Consider the following 23,750-nt stretch of genomic DNA (forward strand, 5'->3'; position numbering starts at 1 on the left):
TATAGGAAGGGGAGTTAGGGATTGGAATAACTTACCGAGGAAGATGTTCAATAAATTTCCAATTTCTTTGAAATCATTTAGGAAAAGGCTAGGAAAACAACAGATATGGAATCTGCTTCCTGGGCGACTGCCCTAAATGCAGATCAGTATTGATTGATTGATTGATTGATTGAACTTTGATAGTTGGTTTTTCCTATATAATTGGCCTGTGTGGTCATGGAAGGATTTTTTAAAAGTTTTAGTCGGTTTTGTACAATTTCCCATGTTGTATTCCCTCTGCTTCCACTCAGTTTACTTTCTCCTGTTTTTATTGATATCAATAACTTATTTGTATATTTATTTACTTCCTGATTTGAAAGTTCGTGCAGCCATCTTCAAGGTGAGAGCTACATTAACATAACTCCGAACAATTCTATAGAGTTTTTCCAATTATGTTCATAAAAAAACCCAGGACATTCCAAAGTTATGAATGATCACTGAGGTCGATAGCTGCAGTTGCTTAAGTGCAGCCAGTATCCAGTATTCGGGAGATAGTGGGTTGGAATCCTACTGTCGGCAGCCCTGAAGGTTTTTTTTCATGGTTTCCTATTTTCACACCAGGCAAATGCTGGGGCTGTACCTTAGTTAAGGCCACAGCTGCTTCCTTCCCACTCCTAGCCCTTTCCTCTCCCATCATCACCATAAGACCTATCTGTGTCAGTGCAACGTAAAGGAAATTGAAAAAGAAATCTATGAATGATCTATTTGACGACAGTAGTGGATTTTGCATTAAGATTCAGCTTTGCATTATCTCCTCACAAGTACTGCATATATTATTTGAGGACATATAAATCTATAAGCGTGATTTAGTGGAAGTACATTCTTTAATTCTATGAGAGTATTATTTTACCTAATTTTTTATAGAATTGAGTTAATACAGGGTTTGAATGTTAATTTCAACACACTAGTAATTTATATTTTTATTATGGTAGTGTGTGTGTGCACGCGCGTGCGTGTGTAGGGTACTATAGTTACATCCTAGTTCATGCACCATGGGCAACAGCTGAGTGGCCTAGTAAGTTGTCCTGATATTTGGTATGCCAGTTTAATGGAGTGGGAGGGGGCATTGCGGACAAATTCTGAGACAACCCGACGAGTTGTCCGGGCGGTCAGGGGCACGCGGCCGTGAGCTTGCATCCGGGAGATAGTGGGTTCGAATCCCACTGTCGGCAGCCCTGAAGATGGTTTTCCATTGTTTCCCATTTTCATACCAGGCAAATGCTGGGGCTGTACCTTAATTGAGGCCCCAGCCACTTCCTTCCAACTCCTAGGCCTTTCCTATCCCATCATCACCATAAGACCAATCTGTGTCGGTGCGACGTAAAGCAATTTGCAAAAAAAATTTCCGAAACGGCTCTCCTTGTCCTCAGGCGGTTAGGACTGTGCAGTCCATCACTGTTTCTTAACCTGTTAGAGATGTGATCCTCACTTTTCCTATGTGTAAGTATGGGTAGCATTCTGCTTCACAGAATCTCGACTGAGCATGCTCAGAATATTTTAAGTAAGCCTCGGACCTATGGGAGAAATGGAGTCCCACTCCCATTTGATAGGTGGGGGACTTGGCGAATGAAAATGAATTTGATGGGGAACTATCAGTATTAATGGGGTTTATTGAAGAAAGAAGGTAGAACTGGCCCTGTTGTTAAGGGGAATGTGTCTGGATCTGTTACGCATTAATGATACTTGGTAAGGCGAGATAACAAGGAAGGGATAGGAGATCATAACATATATACTTGACAGGTGTTAAAAGAAATGGGAAGAGCATTGTGTGAGGTACGACTGTTCATCAGGAATATTATTGCGTGCAACATAATTTCTGTTAGGCACGAAAGTGGGTGAATGATTTGGGTAGATTTGGCAGTTGAAGAAATTAGGATGTGTATTGTCTCAGTTTAGACACCATGTGAGGGTGCAGATGAGGAGGAAGTTGACAAGCTTTATGAAGGATTGAGTGACAACGTAGTCAGGGTCTGCAGCAAGAATAGGATAGTGCTAATAGGCAATATCAGTGTGAGAGTTAGATATCAAATGGAAGGAAACGAAATGGTGATTGGTAAGTGTAGGAAAGATGTGGAAGCCAGTAGGAATCTTAAGCATTTGTTGGACTTCTGTGCTAGTATGGGATTAGCAGTTATGAATACATTCTTTAAGCATAAGACTTATTTACTGCTACACATGGGTACATAACAGGCACCAGATCAATAATAGACTATATCATAGCAACTTTAAATTCATGAAATCTGTTAGGAATATGCAAGTATTTCAAGGATTTTTTGATGATATAGACCACTATCTGATCTGTAGTGAACTAAGTATCTCTAAGCCTAAGATGGAGAAAGGGAAATCTATCTGCAGAAGGCAGTAAGCAGGTTCATAGAAAGAGGATAGCTCGCATACAGTGATGCTGTAATAGAAATAGCAAGAACAACTGTATGTAAAGATGGGAAAAAGTTAACATGTTGATGGGATGATGCAGTGAGAGCAGCTGTTGAATGTAAAAAGGAGGCATACTAGAAATGGCTCCAGGCAAGGACTGATGCAGGCAGGGAATTGTATGTAGATAAAAAACACTGAACAAAACAAATGTTTCTTGATTCCAAGAAGAAGTTGTGAGAAGACTTTGGTAATAACCTGGAAAGGCTAGGTCAAGCAGCAGGAAAACCTTTCTGGACAGTAATATTCTTAGAAAGGGAAGGGAAAAAGGAAATGAGTAGTGTGTCATGGGTAAATCAGGTGAATTCTTAATAGATCTCAGGGAATCACTATCTGATCTCTAGTGAACTAAGTATTGCTATGCTAAGATAGAGAATGTGAAATCGAAGTGGTAGTAATATTTTGAAAATGTTACCAATGTAAGAGGAAATCTTCCTGGTCACATCATGAACAAACTAGCACATGAGGGTGTTAGTGAAATTATGGTAACGGATGTGGGAATGATGATAAATATACTGTATTATCATAAAGCAGCAGGAATAGATTAACTTAGACCTGAACATTGAAGTATAGTGGGAAGGTAGGGATGAAATGACTTTGGAGGGTAATAAGGTTAGCTTGGAGTGTTAGTAAGATACCCTCAGATCAGACCAAAGTTGTAATTGTACCTATTGTAAGAAGGATTGCAACAACTATCAAGGTATCTCATTGATCAGTATACCAGGCAAGGTGTTCTCTGGCGTCTTGGAAGGGAGGGTGAGATCACTGGTTGAGAGGAAGTAGGATTTAAAGCAGTGTGGTTTCAGACCACAAAGGCCTGTCAGGATCAGATTATCAGTATGCTCCAGGTAATTCAAAAACGCTGTGAGAGGGATAGACACTTGTGTTTGTTTCATAGATCTAGAAGAGTCATGTTGCGTAGTAACAAGGGAAAGGATGTTTGCCATACTAGAGAACTATGGGATTAAGTGTCGATTATTAAAATCAATAAAGGCATTTATATTGAAAATTGTGCTGCACGAAGAATTGATGGTCGAATGTGTTGTTGGTTCAGGGGTCAGACAAGGCTGTAATATTTTACCTTTGTTGCTCTTAGTTTAAATGGCTCATCTGCTGAAAGGTATTAAGGACAAGGAAGGGATTCTGTAAGATGAATATGTATTAAGCAGTCTGGCCTGTCATAATAAATTTGTTTTAACAGCAGATTGTGCTGAAAGCCTGCATCTAATATCTTGGAGCTGGAAAATAGGTGCAATGAGTATGGTATGAAAATTAGGCTTTCTAAGACTAAATTGATGACCATAGATAAAAAATTCAAGAGACTTGAATGCCAGTTTGGGGATGGAAAAGTTGGAACAGGTGGATATTATCAAATATTTACGATGTGTGTTTTCTCAGGCTGGTAGTATAATAAGGGAACTTGAATGAAGTTGCAGTAAAGATAATGCAGTGAGCTCACAGTTGCAATCAACATTATTCTGTTAAAAGTAAGTTTGCTCATGGACAAATCTATCCTTACTTTTGGTCTGTTTTCAGGCCAACTTTGCTTTACGGGATTAAAAGCTGGATGGACTCCAGGATAGGTTATTCATAAGTTGGAAGGCATGAAGATAGCAAGAACGATCACTGGTACACACATGTGGGAACAATGGCAGGAGGGTACTCAGAATGAGCAAGTAAAGGCTAAGTCAGGAATAAACTCAGTATATGAAGCTGGACACATAAACCTGCTTCAATCATGGGATCTAGTGAGGCAAATTGAGGAGGATGGGTTACCTAGGAGAATTATGGACTCTGTTATAGAGGGTAAGGGAAGTAGACAGAGACCAAGACAATGATAGTTAGACTCTGCTTCTAATGATTTAATGATAAGAGATATAAAACTAAACTAGGCCACATAAGTAATTACACATAGGGGATTTTGGCGGCGATTAGTAAATTCACGGAGGATTGCTGGCTGAATGCCAAAAGTAATAGCAGTCTATAATGAAGATCTTTGTATGTGTTCCTTTAACAGGACTTTTCTTAACATGCTCATAGATAACAATTATAGTAGCATGGTGTCAGTGTTTGCCCATATTGGCTCCGTGGCCTGAAGTTATTCAGAAGGTCTTTATGTACAAAATACTAAATGCATTCTAAGGTACAATCATAAGTTCATTATCTATATTACATGTTATAAAAAATGCTATCTCGTTTGAGTGTTGGTTCACTTTTCATTCATTCAGCCCCATTAAAAAAAGTCTTGCTGTTGGAACAAGCATTAAGCAATGTTCCTTTCCCATCTTAATTTAGCCATTAATAATAATAATAATCCATTGGGCGCGTCCCATTGGAATTGGGGAAGCTTGCTGGCTCTGCTGCCAGCAGAGTCAGAGGGTAGTAGGGAAATAAAATTCCACTGTGAAAAAAAAAACTGGTCCCTTGCCAGGGTTACGGCGAAGACTGGTAAATGACCAGAAGCCAGAAAACATCTTGAGGCAACCTCTAGGGCTAACAACCCTAGTTGTAAAAGGATGGGTACCCGTCCAAAGCAAAGTTAAGTCAAAAAGCATGATGGCACAACATTTCAAGAAACATACCTCAGGGGGTATATCTTCGGATAAATCCCTCGTCGTGAACGCCACGGTGCACGAGTCTCGTTCGGATTCTGGGGGAGACTCGACATCATGCAAGAGACGAGTCGGAGCGTCTTGGTGTACCCCGAAGAGTCAAAAACTCAGGCCAAAATCTAAAACCTTTCTAGCAACTTTCAACATAAATTCACTTACACAAACTGGCAAGCTGAAAACCCTCACCAAAGCTCTTCACGAAAATCAGATATCCATAATGGCCCTACAGGAAACAAGGTACCCAGATGAAGAGATTTTTGAATCCGAAGGCTACCGATTTTTCAAGAGCAAAGCGCAAAGAGGAATCCTCAATGGAGCTGTGATGCTTGGAACCGCGTTTGCTGTTAGAACCAAGATCCTTAAATCGGTTGCAAATTTCGAACCTGTGAATGACACATTGTCTATACTCACAATTCAATGCGCGAACAAAACCTACACCCTAGTTAATGCACATGCTCCTACAAATGATAAGAACAAGTCTGATCCAGATGAAGTTGATAATTTCTGGGACCTACCAGATGAAAAATTTAACAAAATCCCCAAACACCATGTCAAGCTTCTTTTGGGTGACTTCAGTGCCCAACTAGGTCGTGAACAGAAGTACAAGAAAGTTATAGGAAATTACCCTGCTCACTAAAGAACCAATCCCAACAGCAAAAGTGGTGTCCATTTGCGAAAATCACAACCTGCAGGTCATGTCGACCCACTTTTGCCATCTACCCAGAAAGCAAATGACTTGGCGTTCTCCCGTCCAAGCTCTCGGAGAGTTCCAAATTGATCATGTCGCAATCTTCAGGAGAAACAGCCCTGAGATTATGAATGTCAAGGTAAAGAAAGGCATCAATGTGGCCTCAGATCATTATATGTCTCTTATCAAATTCAAACCAATCCCCGTGAACACAAGGAAGACAACCAAACAGATCACACGCTTCGACAATTATAAACTTCGGCAAAGGCTCGAGGAGTTCCAGGAGAAGGCTAGACCAAATGACTGTGACTTTAACAACGCCAAAAGTCTCCTTGTTGAGGCTGCCAAAGACGTTGCAGAAATCAAGAGAAGCAAAAAGCATGCCTGGTGGAATGGTACCTGCGAATCAGTCCTCCAATAAAGACTCAATGCGTGGAAACAGTACGACTCTACGAAATCAGAAAATGATTGGGAAACCTACAAAACCCAACGTGCCCAAGCAGCTAGGGTGTTCAGAACTGAGAAACGTAAATACGAAAAATCTCTCCTTGAAAAGATAGAACAAAACTTTGGGAAGAATGAAAGCAGAGAGTACTACAGAGCCTTCAAACGCAAACTCACTGGCTATAAACCACCATCTCTATGCTTTGAGTGAAAGGACAGCACACTGGTGACGTCAAATTAAGAAAATTGCAGCATTCTGACAGATTACTTCAAGAATTTACTTAATTGCTCTAAACCGCAGAGCGCCATTGAGACCAAGGAACCCTTACTCAGGTACCCAGATTCCAGACCACCCGACAGAAATGAAATCAAGCGCCACATTACCCGTCTCAAAAATAACAAAGCGCAGGGGGAAGACTCAGTAGTAGCAGAACTATGGAAATATGCCCCAGAGGAATCACTTGATATCTTGCAAAAGCAAATAGAAGAAATTTGGAACAAGGAGACCCTACCCGAAGATTGGAAAATAGCATTGATCCATCCATTACAAAAAAGAAAGGCAGCATGAAGAACATCAACAACTACAGAGGAATATCTTTGCTACCCGTGACTTACAAAATTCTATCACTTGCCATCCTGGAGTGTTTGGAAGCATAAGTCGAACATCAAATAGGTGAATACCAAGGAGGGTTCAGAAAAGGTCGCTCAACAGCTGAACAGATCCAAAATCTCAAAACGATCAACAGATATTGTACACTAAGGTCCAAGCAATATGTGTCTGTCTTTGTGGACTTTAAGAAAGCGTATGACTCCATTGACCGGGAAGTCCTGCTAAACATCTTAAACGAATTGGGAGTTGATTTGAAACTGCTGGCATTAATTAGAGCCACCCTGACCGATACAAAATCCAAGGTGAAGTTCCACGGATGTCTCTTGCATTCCTTTCACATCAAAACAGGAGTCCGACAAGGTGATGGGCTATCCCCAATACTCTTCAACTGTGTTCTTGAAAAGATCATCAGAGCCTGGCGGGTGAGATTACAGGAAACCAATTACAGTCCATTGAGAATAGGAACCAAATCCAAGGGGATCGCAACAGACTGCTAAGCATTTGCCGATGATATTGCTGTTCTGTCAAACGACATAGAAACCGCTAGAGCTCAAGTTGAAATTTTAAAGGAAATTGCCGAACAAACTGGTTTGCAGATATCGTTTGAGAAAACAGAAGTAATGACTAACATCAAAGAGGCTCCACCAAAACTCCATACAAAATACGGGGACATCACCCGAGTAGACAAATTCAAATACCTGGGTGAGATCATCATGAAAAATGGACTGGACAAAGAAGCACTTCAGGAGCGAGTACGCAAACTGGAAATAGCCTACCAAACATCCCGCACAATCTACAACAAAAAATGCCTTTCCCAAAACACCAAGATACATCACTATGAAACAGTTCTGAAGCCAGTAGTTCTATATGCAGCCGAAACCCTGTCTCTAAATGCCAACAAAGGACTCCTTGAAGAACTGGAGAAAAGAGAACGCTAAATAGTGAGAGGAATCTCGGGATCAAAGTACAGAAATGGAATCCATCAAAAGAGATCCAACAAGGAAGTCTACAGCAAAATAGAGAAAATTACCGACACAATCAGAAAAAGACGGGCACGATTTTACGGTCATCTGAAAAGAATGGGCGGAAGAAAGTTAACTAACGAAATATTTCACTTTTTTTATTCAAACCCCAAAACCACAATTCCCTGGTTTAGAAATACCAAAGAAGACCTGCAAATGCTACATATCTCAGCTGAAGACGCCCTTAACAGAGATCTCTTCTGCAAGAAAATATTGACGAGCGGGCTAAACCAAGACGAGCAACCGAAGAGAAGACACGGTGGCCCGTGGAGAGAGCAGCATAAGCAGGCCCACTCACAAAGAATGAGGGAAATTTGGGCTCTAAAGAATGCCAAGTTCAGTGTCAAATGCAACGAGACTTAACGTGGTCCTTGATGGCCCCAGCGAAATATATATATATATATATAAAATAATAATAATAATAATAATAATAATTGCTGTTGCAGATTTTTTCAGCTGACACCTATAGGAAAACGAGAATGCCTAAGTACGGAGACAAAGAATGATAAATTTGTGAAATCTCCCATACTGTGCTTCTCAACCATGATGTTAAGGAAAGGATATATTTCATCTAGACTCATTACACTGCACCTTTCTGAATGTTGTGTTAGCGCTCATGCACTACAAAAGAAAATATTGCACACGTTTAATAGATTTAATAATACATGTTCATGTTTGTGGGTTACTGTAGTCACGTCCTAGTTCATGATCCATGGGCAATGGCTGAGTGGCCTAGTAAGTGGTCCTGTGAGTCGGGATACCAGTTGCTATGGAATGGGAATAGGCATCTCGTACATATTTGGAGTCATGGCCCTCCTTGTGCTCAGGCGGCTAGGACTATACAATTCACCAGTGGTCCATAACCCGTTAGAGGAGAGATCCTCACTTGGACTATGTGTAAGTAGGGTAGCATCCTGCTTCATGAATTTACTGAGTTCAGAACATTTTAAGCAAGCCTAGGACCTATGGGAGTAATGGAGTCCCACTCCCATCTGACAGTTGAGGGACTCCTAGGAAACAATTTGGCGAACAAAATGAAATTCAATGGGGAGCTATCAATATTAATGGGGCTTATGGAAGAAAGAAAGTAGAACTGGCTGAGTCAGCAAAGAGGATGCATCTGGAAGTGCTAGGAGTAAATGATATTCGGATAAGGGGAGATAATGAGGAAGAGATAGGGGATTATAAAGTGTACTTGACGGGTGTTAGAAAGGGAAGGGCAGAGTCTGGGGTAGGGCTCTTTATCAGGAATACCATTGCACACAACATAGTTTCTGTAAGGCATGTAAATGAGCGAATGATGTGGGTAGATTTGTCAGTTGGAGGAATTAGGACTAGAATTGTGTCCGTGTATTCACCATGTCAGGGTGCAGATGAGGATGAAGTTGACAAGTTTTATGAAGCATTGAGTGACATCGTGGTCAGGGTCAACAGCAAGGATAGAATAGTGCTAATGGGCGATTTCAATGCGGGAGTTGGGAATAGAACTGAAGGATACGAAAGGGTGATTGGTAAATGTGGGGAAGATATGGAAGCTAATGGGAATGGGAAGCGTTTGCTGGACTTCTGTGCTAGTATGGGTTTAGCTGTTATGAATACATTCTTCAAGCATAAGGCTATTCACCGCTACACATGGGAGGCTAGGGATACCAGATCCATAATAGACTATATCTTAACCAACTTCGAATTCAGGAAATATGTTAGGAATGTATGAGTTTTTCGTGGATTTTTCGATGATACAGACCACTATCTGATCTGTAGTGAACTAAGTATCTCTAGGCCTAGGGTAGAGAAAGTGAAATCTGTCTGCAAACAAATAAGGGTGGAAGATCTCCAGGACAAGGAAATTATACAGATGTTCATGGATATGACTAGTGAGAAGTTTCGAACAGTAGAAGGTGAATGGGTGGCATACAGGGATGCTGTAGTAGAAACAGCAAGGGAATGCCTAGGAACAACTGTGTGTAAAGATGGGAAAAGGCGAACATCTTGGTGGAATGATGAAGTGAGAGCCGCCTGTGAACGTAAAAAGAAGGCTTATCAGAAAGGGCTCCAAACAAGTGCCGAGGCAGACAGGGCTTTGTACGTAGATGAAAGAAACAGAGCAAAACAAATAGTTGTTGAATCCAAAAAGAAGTCATGGGAAAATTTTGGTAATAACCTGGAAAGGTTAGGTCAAACAGCAGGGAAACCTTTCTGGACAGTAATAAGGAATCCTAGGAAAGGAGGGGAAAAAAAGAAATGAACAGTGTTTTGAGTAATTCAGGTGAACTCACAATAGATCCCAGGTAATCACTGGAGAGGTGGAGGGAATATTTTGAACATCTTCTCAATGTAAAAGGAAATCATCATAGTGGTGTTGCAAACAGCCAAGCTCATGGGGAGGAGGAAAATGATGTTGGTGAAATTATGCTTGAGGAAGTGGAATGGATGGTAAAAAAACTCCATTGTCATAAGGCAGCAGGAATAGATTAAATTAGGCCTGAAATGGTGACGTATAGTGGGAAGGCAGGGATGAAATGGCTTCATAGAGTAGTAAAATTAGCGTGGAGTATTGTTAAGGTACGTGCAGATTGGACAAAAGCAGTAATTGCACCTATCTATAAGCAAGGGAACAGGAAGGATTGCAATAACTATCGAGGTATCTCATTGATTAGTATACCAGGCAAAGTATTCACTGGCATCTTGTAAGGAAGGGTGCGTTCAGTCGTTGAGAGGAAGTTGGATGAAAACCAGTGTGGTATTCATAAGTTAGAAGTAACAGACATGAAAGTAGCAAGAACGATTGCTGGTACAATCAGGTGGGAACAATGGCAGGAGGGTACTCAGAATGAGGAGGTAAAGGCTAATTTAGGATAGAACTCGATGGATGAAGCTGTGCACATAAACCGGCTTCGGAGGTGGGGTCATGTGAGGCGAATGGAGGAGGAAAGGTTATGTAGGAGAATAATGGACTCTGCTATGGAGGGTAAGAGAAGTAGAGGGAGACCAAGACGACGATGGTTAGACTCGATTTCTAATGATTTAAAGATAAGGGGTATAGAACTAAATGAGACCACAACACTAGTTGCAAATCGAGGATTGTGGCTTGCAGACCGAACGCTGAAAGGCATAACAGTCTGTAATGATAATGTATGTATGTATTTTACCACACTGCCTGCAATATAATTAACATATTCATAAAGAGAGGGCTTCATAATTGTTGATGTAATCATGATCAAATCTGGTAAAATCAATATTTTGTGGTATTGTCTGTAACATGATCATGATTGAACAAAAACACTGTCTTTCAAAAAACATATCATCACTGCCAGGATAAAACCTCCCATGTGTAATAGTTTAGCTTAGAACTTCAGCCGGTAATGTTCTGTCATCGAAGGTGCAATAGCATGTGAATATTGTCAGGGCATTTTCTCTCTTCATAATGTATGTGCTGTGGGTCAGTATATCTCGAAATATGTTACCACATAGGAGGTTTTGTCCCAGCAACGATAGTATTAAAATTACAAGATGGGTTATCCGACCAGTGAGACACTTCCTGTATGCAGCTTTGAATTGAGGAGCAGGTTTATTTCCTCTCCGTTCCTTACACATGATAAGACTGTGCCAACTTAACAAATCAGAAATGATACCATAAAGTGCAGGGTTTTCTTAGAGTTACAGAGGGGCAAGCCATCAGTTCGCCTAATATTTTTAGGATAACTTACTCATTTTTCAGTATCAGAACAAAGTTTGGCCTTGTTGAAATATCTGTTTGCAGCCTTTATTTGCTAGCAACAACAGCAACAACATTCACTACTGATCTGCGTTTAGGGCAGTCGCCCAGGTGGCAGATACCCTATCTGTTTTCCTAGCCTTTTCTTAAATGAATGCAAAGAAATTGGAAAAATTATTGAACATTTCCCTTGGTAAATTATTCCTATTTCTAACTCCCCTTCCTATAAACGAATATTTGCCCCAATTTGTCCTCTTGAATTCCAGCTTTATCTTTGTATTGTGATCATTCCTACTTTTGAAGACACCACTCAAACTTATTTGTCTACTGATGTCCTCCCACACTATCTCTCCACTGACAGCTCGGAACATACCACTTAATTGAGCATCTCATCTCCTTTCTCCCAAGTCTTCCCAGCCCAAACTTTGCAACATCACCCAGAACAAATCAAGCTGCTTTTCTTTGGATTTTTTCCATTTCTTGAATCAAATAATTCTGGTGAGGGTCCCATACACTGAAACCATACTCTATAGCATGACAAGTTGAAGTAAGACCCTGGAATGTGTGCGATATAAGCGCTAGTTTCGTCAGTAGGAGTGACAGAGGGAGGATGGCGGGTAGGCCTGGTTCACGCTCGATGTTGCCAAGCCGTGCGCAGTGATAGACAAAGCACGGAGCTAGAGCACTTCAATGCTGACTTAAGGGAAACGTCTCTGTTGAGAGCTAGGCGAGCACTGAATGGCAGTCGCTAATTGGCAACGTTGGGAGATGTTCACTTCTATTGGCTCGTGAGGAGACACACCCTTGTACACACTATTGGTCGTACATGACTAGGGACAGAAGGAGAGGAGGGAATTATTCTAAGTTCGCATTCCTTGCGGGGTCTCAGTTGGAGTTGCCGAGCTCTAGTTGGGGTCTTACCAGAGACTTATATGCCCTGTCCTTTACATCCTTACTGCAACCCCTAAATACCCTCATAACCATGTGCAGAGATCTGTACCCTTTATTAACAATCATAATTATGTGATTACCCAAATGAAGGTCTTTTCTTATATTAACACCTAGGTACTTACAATGATCCCCAAAATGAACTTTCACCCTATCAACACAGTAATTAAAACTGAGAGGACTTTTCCTATTAGTGAAACTCACCTGTATTTTAACTCTCATAACACTATCAAGGTCACTCTGCAGCCACTCACAATTTTGTAACTTATTTATTACTCTGTACAAATTAACATCATCTGCAAACAGCCTTATCTCTGATTCCACTTCTTTACACATATCATTGAAATATACAACAAAACATAAGGGTCCAATAATACTGCCTTGAGGAATTCCCCTCTTAATTATTACAGGGTCAGTTAAAGCTTTGCCTACTCTAATTCTCTGAGTTCTTTATTCTAAAGATATAGCCACTCATTCAGTCACTCTTTTTTCTAGTCCAATAGCACTCATTTTTGCCAGTAGTCTTCCGTGATCTACCCTGTCAAATGCCTTAGATAGGTCAATCCCAATAGAGCCCATTTGGCCTCCTGAATCCAGGATATCTGCTATATCTTGCTGAAATCCTACAAGCTGAGCTTCAGTCAAATAACCTCTCCTAACCCAAACTGCCTTCTGTCAAACCAGTTATTAATTTCACAAACATGTCTAATAAAATCAGAAAGAGTGCTTTCCAAAAGCTTACATACAATGCATGTCAAACTGACTGGCCTGTAATTTTCAGCTTTATGTCTATCACCCTTTCCTTTATACACAGGGGCTACTAAAACAACTCTCCATTCATCTGGTATAGCTCCTGTGACCAAACAATAATCAAAGAAGTACTTCAGATATGGTACTATATCCCAACCCATTGCCTTCAGTATATCCCCAGAAATCCTATCAGTTCCAGCTGCTTTTCTACTTTTCAACTTTTGTATCTTACTGTAAATGTCATTATCATAGGTAAATTTTAATACTTCTTTAGTATTACTCACCTCCCCTATCTGGACATTATCCTTGTAACCAACAGTCTTTCATACTGCTGGCTGAATACTTCTGCCTTTTGAAGATCCTTGCATACACACTCCCCTTGTTCATTAATGATTCCTGGAATGTCCTTCTTGGAACCTGTTTCTGCCTTGAAGTACCTATACATACCATTCCATTTTTCACTAAAATTTGTATCACCATCAATTATGCTTGCCATCATGTTATCCTTAGCTGACTTCTTTGTTAGATTCAATTTCGTAGTAGGTTCCTTCAATTTCTCCTTATTTCCATAACCATTTCTAACTTTATTTCATTCCAACCTGCACCTCCTTCTTAGTCTCTTTACTTCTCTGTTATAATATAGTGGACCTTTACCATTCCTTACCACCTTTAAAGGTACAAACCTATTTTCACATTCCTCAACAATTGCTTTAAACCCATCCCAGAGTCTGTTTTCTTTTTTATTTACCATTTTCCTGCTATCAGAGTTACTTTTTAAAAACTCCCTCATGCCTGTTTTATCACCCATATGGTACTGCCTAATAGTCTTAATTTTAATACCTTCCTTTCTATCACATTTGTTTTTAACTACAACAAAAATAGCTTCTTGATCACTAATACCATCTATTACCTCAGTTTCTCTATAGAGCTCATCTGGTTTTATCAGCACCACATCCAAAATATTCTTCCCTCTAGTTGGTTCCACCACTTTCTGAATCAGGTGCCCTTCCCATATTAACTTATTTGCCATTTGTTGTTCATGCTTCCTGTCATTCATATTACCTTCCCAATTGACATTTGGTAAATTGAGAGCACCTGCTACAATCACGTTCCTTTCCTTATCATTTCCCACATAGCTGATTATCTTATCAAATAATTCTGAATCAGTGTCAGCGCTACCCTCTCCAAAGACATCAAGTTGCCTATTATATTTAGAGTTGAGCCTTACACCCAGAATTTAATGTTTTTCATCCTTAACTTTTTTGTAGCGTAAAAATTCTTCTTTCACCAGAATGAATATTCCCCCTCCTACCATTCCTATCCTATCTCTACGATAGGATGGCATGAATTAAATGCAAGATTTAGGAACATTACTAACTGAATGATACTTCAACAATCAGCAAACACTTCAAGACCCAGATCTCTGCAAAATATAAGGGCATTAACCACAGAATTACTGAAGGTTTATGCAGCCAAGGAAACGTTCATCTTTTGTCTCACAAGATATTCCAGGTACTTCTTTCAGTTACCTTTTCTTGGTCTGGAGAACTACCATCTACAAGAACCTGCTTTTCTGCTAACAAATATTTTGCAAGTTTTATATTGTGAGCAGCATCAAGGAAAGTTAACACCTTTTGCTCAGAGTCCGCTGGATGAGGAAAACAACACTGGAAGTCCAGTCTAACAGACTTCATTCCAAAGGCTATTCGTTTCAATGACATCACAACTGTTGACTATATGATTTTTGTATCTATCGCATGCCTTTATTTCAAATAATGTTTCATTGAATTTTACTTCACTTCATTGGGCACTTCACCCACTGGTATTTTCCAGCTTCTATAAAGTCTAAAGCCTCCTTAAAGTCTAATGCCTTCTTTGCCTTTTCATTCGCCTCAGTGTCTAATTATCCATGAGCTCTAATAATAATGTACGTGGGTGATTTTTTATTTGCCCTGTTAATATAATAGAGTATTTGATGCTTACCTTGTTTTATATGTAAAATACCGTAAGATATTGACTGGGCAGATAAACAGTCACCTGTGTACTTTATTGTTAGGAGTCAATATGGGCCAATAATGGTTGAGTTTGTCGAATGCACAACCTAAGTCAACATACCGACAAAACTATTGTCTCACACAGACTCCTTCTTAATAGCCATTTCTTCAAACATCAAATTTCCAAGGATTATTTCTGAAACAGCCCTAACTTTTCAGAACTGGACTGCCATCAATGGATTCTTCCAAGTGACAAAGATTTTGAGGATGTGGTGATGTAAAAAGCTTCCTGGGATATCAATAGGGATACTGGGGATTTTGATGTGCAGTTGGGTTGGCCTGAAGCCTGACAATAGCTACCTAAAATATTGAGATCTTAATTATTAAGCTTCTTGGGAAGACCTTCAATGATTTCATTTTTATTGATGACTTTCCCAATTTTCTTCTTTGTTTGCTGTACCATGACTCCAACTGTTTCATTTTCCTGGAAGCCTGCACTATTTGCTGCTTTAATTTCTGAGGGCTGGTTCAAAGGCTGTAGGTTTGGTGATCTAAATGATAAAAATAAAATAATTTTAAAACAATGCCATCCATTTCACTACAGTTTTATGTTGCACAATAAATAGGAGCAGCAAGTGGTTAGGACTAAAAGATTTGAAATTATTTAATGGTCCCCACTTTATATACTTTAATGTCAACATGATTTCCTCATCACTTGCCATTGGTTGGTTTTCTTGTATGCTTTATAACAGAGACAATTATTATCCTAGGTAACCTTTTTTTCTTCCATTTGCCTCACATGACTCCACCACCAAAGCTGGTTTATTCGTACTGCTTCATCCATCGAGTTCATTCCTATCTTAGCCTTTATTTCCTCATTTTAAGCACCCTCCTGCCATTCTCACCTGTTTGTACCAGCAATCATTCTCGCTACTTTCATGTCTTACTTCAAACGGAAAATATATCCTGAGTCCATCCAGCTTTCATTTCTGTAAAGCAAATTTGGTCTGAAAACAGACTCGTGTAAAGATAGTTTTGCCTGGGACCTGACATCCTTCTTACAGAATACTGTTGATTGCGACTGCGAGCTCACTGCATTAGCTTTACTGCACCTTGATTGTCTCGTTTACTCTCTTACCATCTTCGGAGAACACACATTGTAAATACTTGAAATTATCTACCTGTTCTAGCTTTGTATCACCTATCTGATATTCACTTCTGCTGAATTTCTGATTTTCATACCATACTCATTGCACCTATATTAAAGTTCCAAGATATTAGACTGGAGGCTTTTGGCACAATATGCCATTAAGACCAAGTTGTCAGGATAGGCCACACTGCTTACTACATATCCACCTAACTGAATCCCTCCCTGTCACTTTATATCTTTCAGCAGATGATCCATGTAAACTAAGAATAATAAAGGTGAAGGATTACAACCTTGTCTAACTCCTGTAAGTACCCTGAACCAAGAACTCATTCTACCATCAATTCTCACTGTAGCCCAATTGTTAACATGAATGCCTTTGAGTGATTTTAATAATTTATCCTTGATCACATAGCCCCCAGTATGGTGAACATCTTTTCCCTTGGTACCCTGTCATATGCTATCTCTAGGCCTACAAAATGTAAACACAACTGTCTATTCCTGTTGTAGCATTTTTCAATTACTTGGCTCCTACTGAAAATCTGATCCTGACAGCCCCTCTGTGGTCCAAAACCATACTGATTTTCATCCAACTCCCTCTCGACCACTGAACACACCCTTCCATCCAAGATGCCACTGAATAATTTGCCCAGTATACAAATCAATGAGATACCTCAATAGTTGATGCAATCCTTCCAGTTTCCTTGCTTATAGATTGGTGCAGTTACTGCTTTTGTCCAATCTGAAGGTAGCTTACTGACACTCATTGTTGATCTTGCTTGCTTGCTGCTTGTTGTTTTAAGGGGCCTAACATCGAAGGTCATCGGCCCCATTGCTAATCTTGCTAGTTTATGAAGCTATTTCATCTCTACCTTCCCACTATGCTTCACCATTTCAGGTCTAATTTAATCTATTCGTTCTGCTTTATGACGATGGAATTTAACATCCTTTCCCTTCTTCAAGCGTAAATTCACCGAAATCATTTTCCTCCTCCCCATGACCTCGGCTGTTGGCAACACCACCATGAAGATTTCCTTCTACATTGAGAAGCTTATCAAAATATTCCCTCTACCTGTTTGGTGATTCCCTGGGATCTATTATGAGTTTACCTGAATTACCCAAAAGCACTGTTCATTTCCTTTTCACCTCCCTTCCTAAGATTCTTTATTGCTGTCCAGAAAGTTTTTCCTGCTGCTTGACATAGCCTTTCCAGGTTATTACTGAAATCTTTCCACGACTTCTTTTTGGATTCAACATTTGTTTATTTTGCCCTGTTTCTTTCATCTACATACAATTTCCTGTCAGTATCAACCCTTGTTTCTAACCATTTCTGATAAGCCTTCTTTTTACATTTTCAAGCTGCTCTCACTTCATCGTTCTACCAAGATGTTCGCTTTTTCCCATCTTTATACACAGTTGTTCGTAAGCATTCCCTTGCTGTTTCCACTATAGCATCCCTGTATGCCACCCATTCCGTTTCTATATCCCGAACCTGCTTGCTGTCCACTGTTCAGACCTTCTCACTAATCATATCCATGTACTTCTGTCTAATTTCCTCATCCTGGAGATTTTCTACCCTTATTCGTTTGCAGACAGATTTCACTTTCTCTACCCTTGGTCTGCTGCCGATACTTAATTTACTACAGATCAGATAGTGGTTTGTATCATTGAAAAATCCCTGAAAATCCCATACATTCCTAACAGATTTCCTGAATTTGAAGTCGGTTAAGACAGTCTATTATGGATCTGGTACCCCTGCTCTACCATGTGTAGCGGTGAATAGCCTTATGCTTGAAGAATGCATTTGTAACTGCTGAACCTATACTAGCACAGAAGCACTTCCAATTCCTATTTGCTTCCAAATCTTCCCCTTATTTGCCAATCACCCTTTCATATCCATCTGTTCTATTTCCAACTCTCACATTGAAATTGCCCACGAGTTATATCCTACCCTTGCTGTTCACCCTGACTACGATGTCACTCAATGCTTTGTAAAACTTGTCAACTTCATTCTCATCTGCACCTTCAGATGGTGAATATACTGAGACAATTATCGTCGTAATTTCTTCAACTGCCGAATCTCCCCTCATCATCGCTCATTTAAATGCCTATCAGACACTATGTTGCATGCAGTAGTATTCCTGATGAACCGCCCTACCCCGTACTCTTCCCTCCCTTCTTAACGCCTATCAAGTACACTTAATTATCTCCTATTTCTTCCTCGTTATCTCCGCTGAACTGAATAACACTTACTCCTAGCACATCCAGATGCATCCTCTTTGCTGACTCAGACAGTTCTACTTTCTTTCTCCCATAAGCCCAAGTAATATTGATAGCTTCCCATCGAATTCCATTTCATTCGCCAAGTTGTTTCCAAGGAGTACCTCGCCCGTAAAACGGGAATGGGACAAAGTTACTCCCATAGGTCTGAGGCTTGTTTAAAATGTTTAAAATTCATGAAGCAGGATGCTACCCTACTTACACATAGTCCAAGTTAGGATCTCTCCTCTAACAGGTTAGGGACCATGGTGGATTCTATAGTCTTAGCCACCTTAGCACAAGGAGGGCCATGAGTCAGAATATATCTGAGATGCCCACTCCCATTCCATAGTACCTGGTATCCTGACTCTCAGGATCACTTATTAGGCCACTCAACCATTGCCCATGGTTCATGAACTAGGACATGACTACAGTAACCCACACCAGAAACATAATTAAATAATTACTGTGACTCCCGGAACTGTCTCTGTATAAATTTTAAATGGGTTTAATTACAAACAGAAATGACAAAAACAGATCTCGGTTATTATTCAGTAATACTTAAAACAAAATGTGCCCTTGGTTTATTTACACTGATTAGTTCAGCCATATGCTGAACTTTCTTGAAGGCGACTTGTTAAAACATATGCATAATCTCCCTGTCAGCTGATCATATTTCCTCATGCCTCCACAAGGAATGCTGATGTCAGGCATACAGCCACCCTATGTTATCTAGCTTTTTGCAGTCCAAATAACCTATAGGAATAATTGTTTATATGGTTCATGTGGTTTAGGGTTTATGTTCTTGATGAACTCCTTTCCAAATTTGTAATGAAGTGCCCTGTCCTAATCCATCTATGGTGAGATACTGTGTGCTCAATGTCTGATGTCTACTGGAGTAGCCCAGAAGAAGTTTGTCACTTGTATTTTGTGTCTCAGTCTCATCCTTGGCTCTGATAATATTGAAGTGACTGAGGTATGAGCAGTGCTATAACACCATTCCTAATACAGTTAAGTTCTGTAGGAAAGGTTGTGGAATTAATGCTCATATGGTTGGTCTGTGTGTATATTTTGGTTATTGTGAGAGACTGGTATGTGACAGCACTGTGTGGCTAGGAGAAGAAAGCAATGGAAAGCTACCTCACTTTTCATTTCCTTAGTTTGCCTCCTCAGTCTCACCTGGGGCAGCTGATGGTAGAGCTGTTGGGGATCCTGTAGAAGGTTTTATATTATATAGGCATTCAAACAGGACACTTTTTCACTCCTCAAGGTCTCTTTTTTGGTCATGTTTTTAAGTATCCTCTACATGGAAATTTTCTGAGAAAAAAATGATAATCATAATTTGAAACTGAAAGTGTCTCATTTACTAGGATATTATGAATTATTGTTAAGCCCAATCAAAGGTAAGGTAACTAAATTGCCAGGTGGGTCTGAGGAGTCTGCCTAATATAGTAACTTTTCCACAGGACAATTATGAACATACATCAGCCAAGATGCATTTGAAGGAAGAAACTAAATCAGAGTTGGCAGAGCTGGGAGAAACACAGGTGAACACATTTGAAGTAATCTAATATATTGATGATCTTTTTTTCTGATATTGGATACTGTGGGAAAACTACTGAATAGATTTCAATGAACAACTCTTCATTTAAATCAAACATTTTGAAGGTCTTTAGAAAATATTATTTACAGTGCGATTGCCGATCTTTTTTAAAATTTTTATTTATTTTTTCTTCATGTAGTTCAAAATTTTATGCTAGGTAACGTATAACAGCTATTATTGTTCAAAAGGTCTTCTTTTGCCTAGATTTTTCCCTTGAAATATTGTAGCAGACTCCTATATTCAGGAGTCCTCATAATGTGACCCATACATTCCAGCGTCCTCATTTTAATTGTCTTGGTGAGCTCAGGTCAACAGTTCTTTGCGTGGAGTACCTCCCTATTTGTGTTATGCTCCAACCAAAAGATCACTGTCAGCAGCCCTGAAAATGTTTTCCTGAGGTTTCCACTTCTTACACCAAGCAAATGGTGGTGCTTCCTTCACACTCTTAGCCCTTTTCTATCCATAAAGCAACTTGTAAAATGGAAGGTATTGGAAGTATACGAGGGTTGGAACTTTAATAGTAGCACCTATTTAATTACAAGTCATACAAAAGAGATGAATGTTATCCCAAGAGTTACTCTCCTTCAAACTAGTCACCAGCATTGTGTACTACTCGCTGCCAGCAATGTGGAATTCGTAGGATACCTATAACAGCATGCGTTTTGTTTGCAGTTTGAGTGGTGTGGTCTGTTGCCTGACGAATCTCTATCAGTGACATTATTAGGTTCTTTTCAAGGTGTCTGTACAGCACTGTAGCTATTAACTGAAATTCCAACCATTTATCTTTCATACTTCAGTTTGCCTTCATTTTCTAGAGCTAATTGACCATCATTTCCGCATCATACACCTGTGGCTGACCTAATCTCCATATGTAAAGTCCATTGAAAATATCACTTACTCTTAACTTTCTCTCTGATAAATTTTTTTTGCTATATCTGGAGAATTGCCGTTTTCAAGCATGTGTTTTCTCGTGAAGTTACTGTACACTGTTGCTTGAAGCTTTGTTGTTGTGATCAAATGGAGTTGCCTTTCCTGTATAAAATTTGACATAAAAGTGAATATAATGCTACATCTCCTATGTGGTGTACCATAGATGCAGCCAATCCTGAAGAGACTCATCTGAGAAGAATTTAGCCTTGAGAGTTTCCAAGGCTGTTTTACTGGTGTACATTAGGCTCTTGGTTTCTTTTTGCGGCATTTGCTAGAGAAGACATTGGGATTTTCTTCCCCTTGTTAGCTTCAAAATATACAACATTATTTGTGCTCCTTCAACTTTCATTAGTTGGATTTAGATTGATGAACTTAATTGACCATTACAATTAATTAAAGTCTATCAAGTTCCACCTTTTCAATACTAATACAATGTTGTTGGATGATATTTACAACATTATTTATTACAGTACATGTTTCGGTGCTCTATTATGTCACCATCATCAGCTGATTTAGAAAATGTGAAAAAACTTGGCGATCAAAATATTAAACAAAATGTTGTCATACTTAACTCATACATATACATATTTACATACAACAGAATATTTATTGGTTAAATCCTAAACATCTATTATGCTATATTAAATATCCTTAATATGTAACAAGAGAATTCTTGTAAGTCATGAATATAATTTTTTTCCTAATCTGGTTGACGAGTTGTCTTCACATTCCTTAATGTCTGTAATTCTATGCTCTCGTACTGTCTAATTAGAATGCGCAATTCAAATTGAGGAATTAAAATTGCATGCAGTCTATTTGATGTTAAAATGTTCATTTCATTTGTATATTAGCTGCTTTTGTTGGATAAAATTCATTATATATAATATAATTGTTGAAAATTGAGCCGTCTTCTTATATTTATTAAGTACTAAAACTTCGTATTTTTATTGTTTTTTGTGTGGTTGGAAATGTAAATAGTTTGTCCTACAGTTGTTAGGCAGACTTATCTTCTCAGTTCAATGGGAACCCTCTACAGCTGTGTACTTCGCGTGACGGCTACCGCGCGATGAGTGTGTGTGCTAGTATCTTGTGCTGTGTGGTCCACGTCACGCGAAGTACACAGCTGTAGGGGGTTCCCATTGAACTGAGAAGATAAGTCCGCCTAACAACTGTAGGACAAACTATTTACATTTCCAACCACGCAAAAAGCAATAAAAATACGAAGTTTTAGTACTTAATAAATATAAGAAGACGGCTCAATTTTCAACAATTATATTATATATAATGAATTTTATCCAACAAAAGCAGCTAATATACAAATGAAATGAACATTTGAACATCAAATAGACTGCATGCAATTTTAATTCCTCAATTTTAATTGCGCATTCTAATTAGACAGTATGAGAGCATATAATTACAGACATTAAGGAATGCGAAGACAACTCGTCAACCAGATTAGAAAAAAAATTATATTCATGACTTACAAGAATTCTCTTGTTACATATTAAGGATATTTAATATAGCATAATAGATGTTTAGGATTTAACCAATAAATATTCTGTTGTATGTAAATATGTATATGCATGAGTTAAGTATGACAACATTTTGTTTAATATTTAGATCGCCAAGTTTTTTCACAATTTCTAAATCAGTTGATGATGGTGACATAATAGAGCACCGAAACATGTACTGTAATAAATAATGTTGTAAATATCATCCAACAACATTGTATTAGTATTGAAAAGGTGGAACTTGATAGACTTTAATTAATTGTGATCTCAGTTCAATATGGACAAATAAGATGAAGTTCCTTACGTTTAATCAATTGACCATTGCTCTGTTGGTGAAATACTTGATGACAGTTAATTAAATTGAAACCTTTCACCTTTGTTAGCACAGTTGAATTTCACTCCTGAGGAAGCAAAGTGTAAGGTTCCTCCCTTTCAAACACCCAAGGGATAACATTAATCTAAACATTGCCTACAAAGTCAAGTGTAGGCTGTGTCACTTGAATGATAATTTGTTTAAATTTTAGGCTGTTCTGGTCATGTCCTAGGAGACATATTAGGTAGTTTTAAACTATCTGAACAGAGTCTTTTAGAGACCAAACCAAAACGTATGGGGTACAGCCCTGATGGGTATTGGCCTGCCAAGTGACTGCTGCTCAGCTTGAAGGCCTGCACTTTATGACTTGATATGTGGTCAGAACAGCAAATCCTTTTGGCTGTTATTCTTCCCTGTTTAGACTAAGGACTACATCCCTATATCAATTATCTCCTTCATTGTTATCATGTAGGCTGACTGGACCAGTAACTAGCCCTCAGATTTAGTAATACTCCCTGACATGTCCAAGAATCAATTCTGGGGCTTCAGGTTATGCAAGGGATTTGCTGTCCCTAGAAAACAGTTGCAGCACTGTCCTTTAGAATCTGAATGTAAATGTTGTAAGCCTTTATTGATAAAACTTTCAGGTTGTAGAGTCAGTGAAAAGCCCAACAACTGACTATTTGTTGACTGAACTTGTAAGTGGTAGGCAAGAGATTGAATTCTTCAGGT

The 23,750-nt window shown here is 39.1% G+C and overlaps 1 protein-coding gene across 5 annotated transcripts in view; it reads left to right on the top strand.

The window, feature by feature from the left end:
* The window catches only part of LOC136874210 (zinc finger protein 501), a 96,185-nt gene that overhangs the window by 16,176 nt on the left and 56,259 nt on the right, over nucleotides 1–23,750 (top strand). For 4 of the 5 annotated variants that reach the window (XM_067147846.2, XM_067147848.2, XM_067147850.2 and 1 more), the window contains exon 3: nucleotides 20,128–20,208. The exons of the other annotated variant lie outside the window; for it this stretch is intronic. In XM_067147846.2, coding sequence (XP_067003947.2) covers nucleotides 20,128–20,208 — 81 coding nt within the window. The remainder of the gene's footprint in view (nucleotides 1–20,127; nucleotides 20,209–23,750) is intronic. 5 annotated transcript variants of the gene reach the window in all.

Source organism: Anabrus simplex, chromosome 5, assembly GCF_040414725.1.
Source record: "Anabrus simplex isolate iqAnaSimp1 chromosome 5, ASM4041472v1, whole genome shotgun sequence".
Taxonomy (NCBI): Eukaryota; Metazoa; Arthropoda; class Insecta; order Orthoptera; family Tettigoniidae; genus Anabrus; species Anabrus simplex.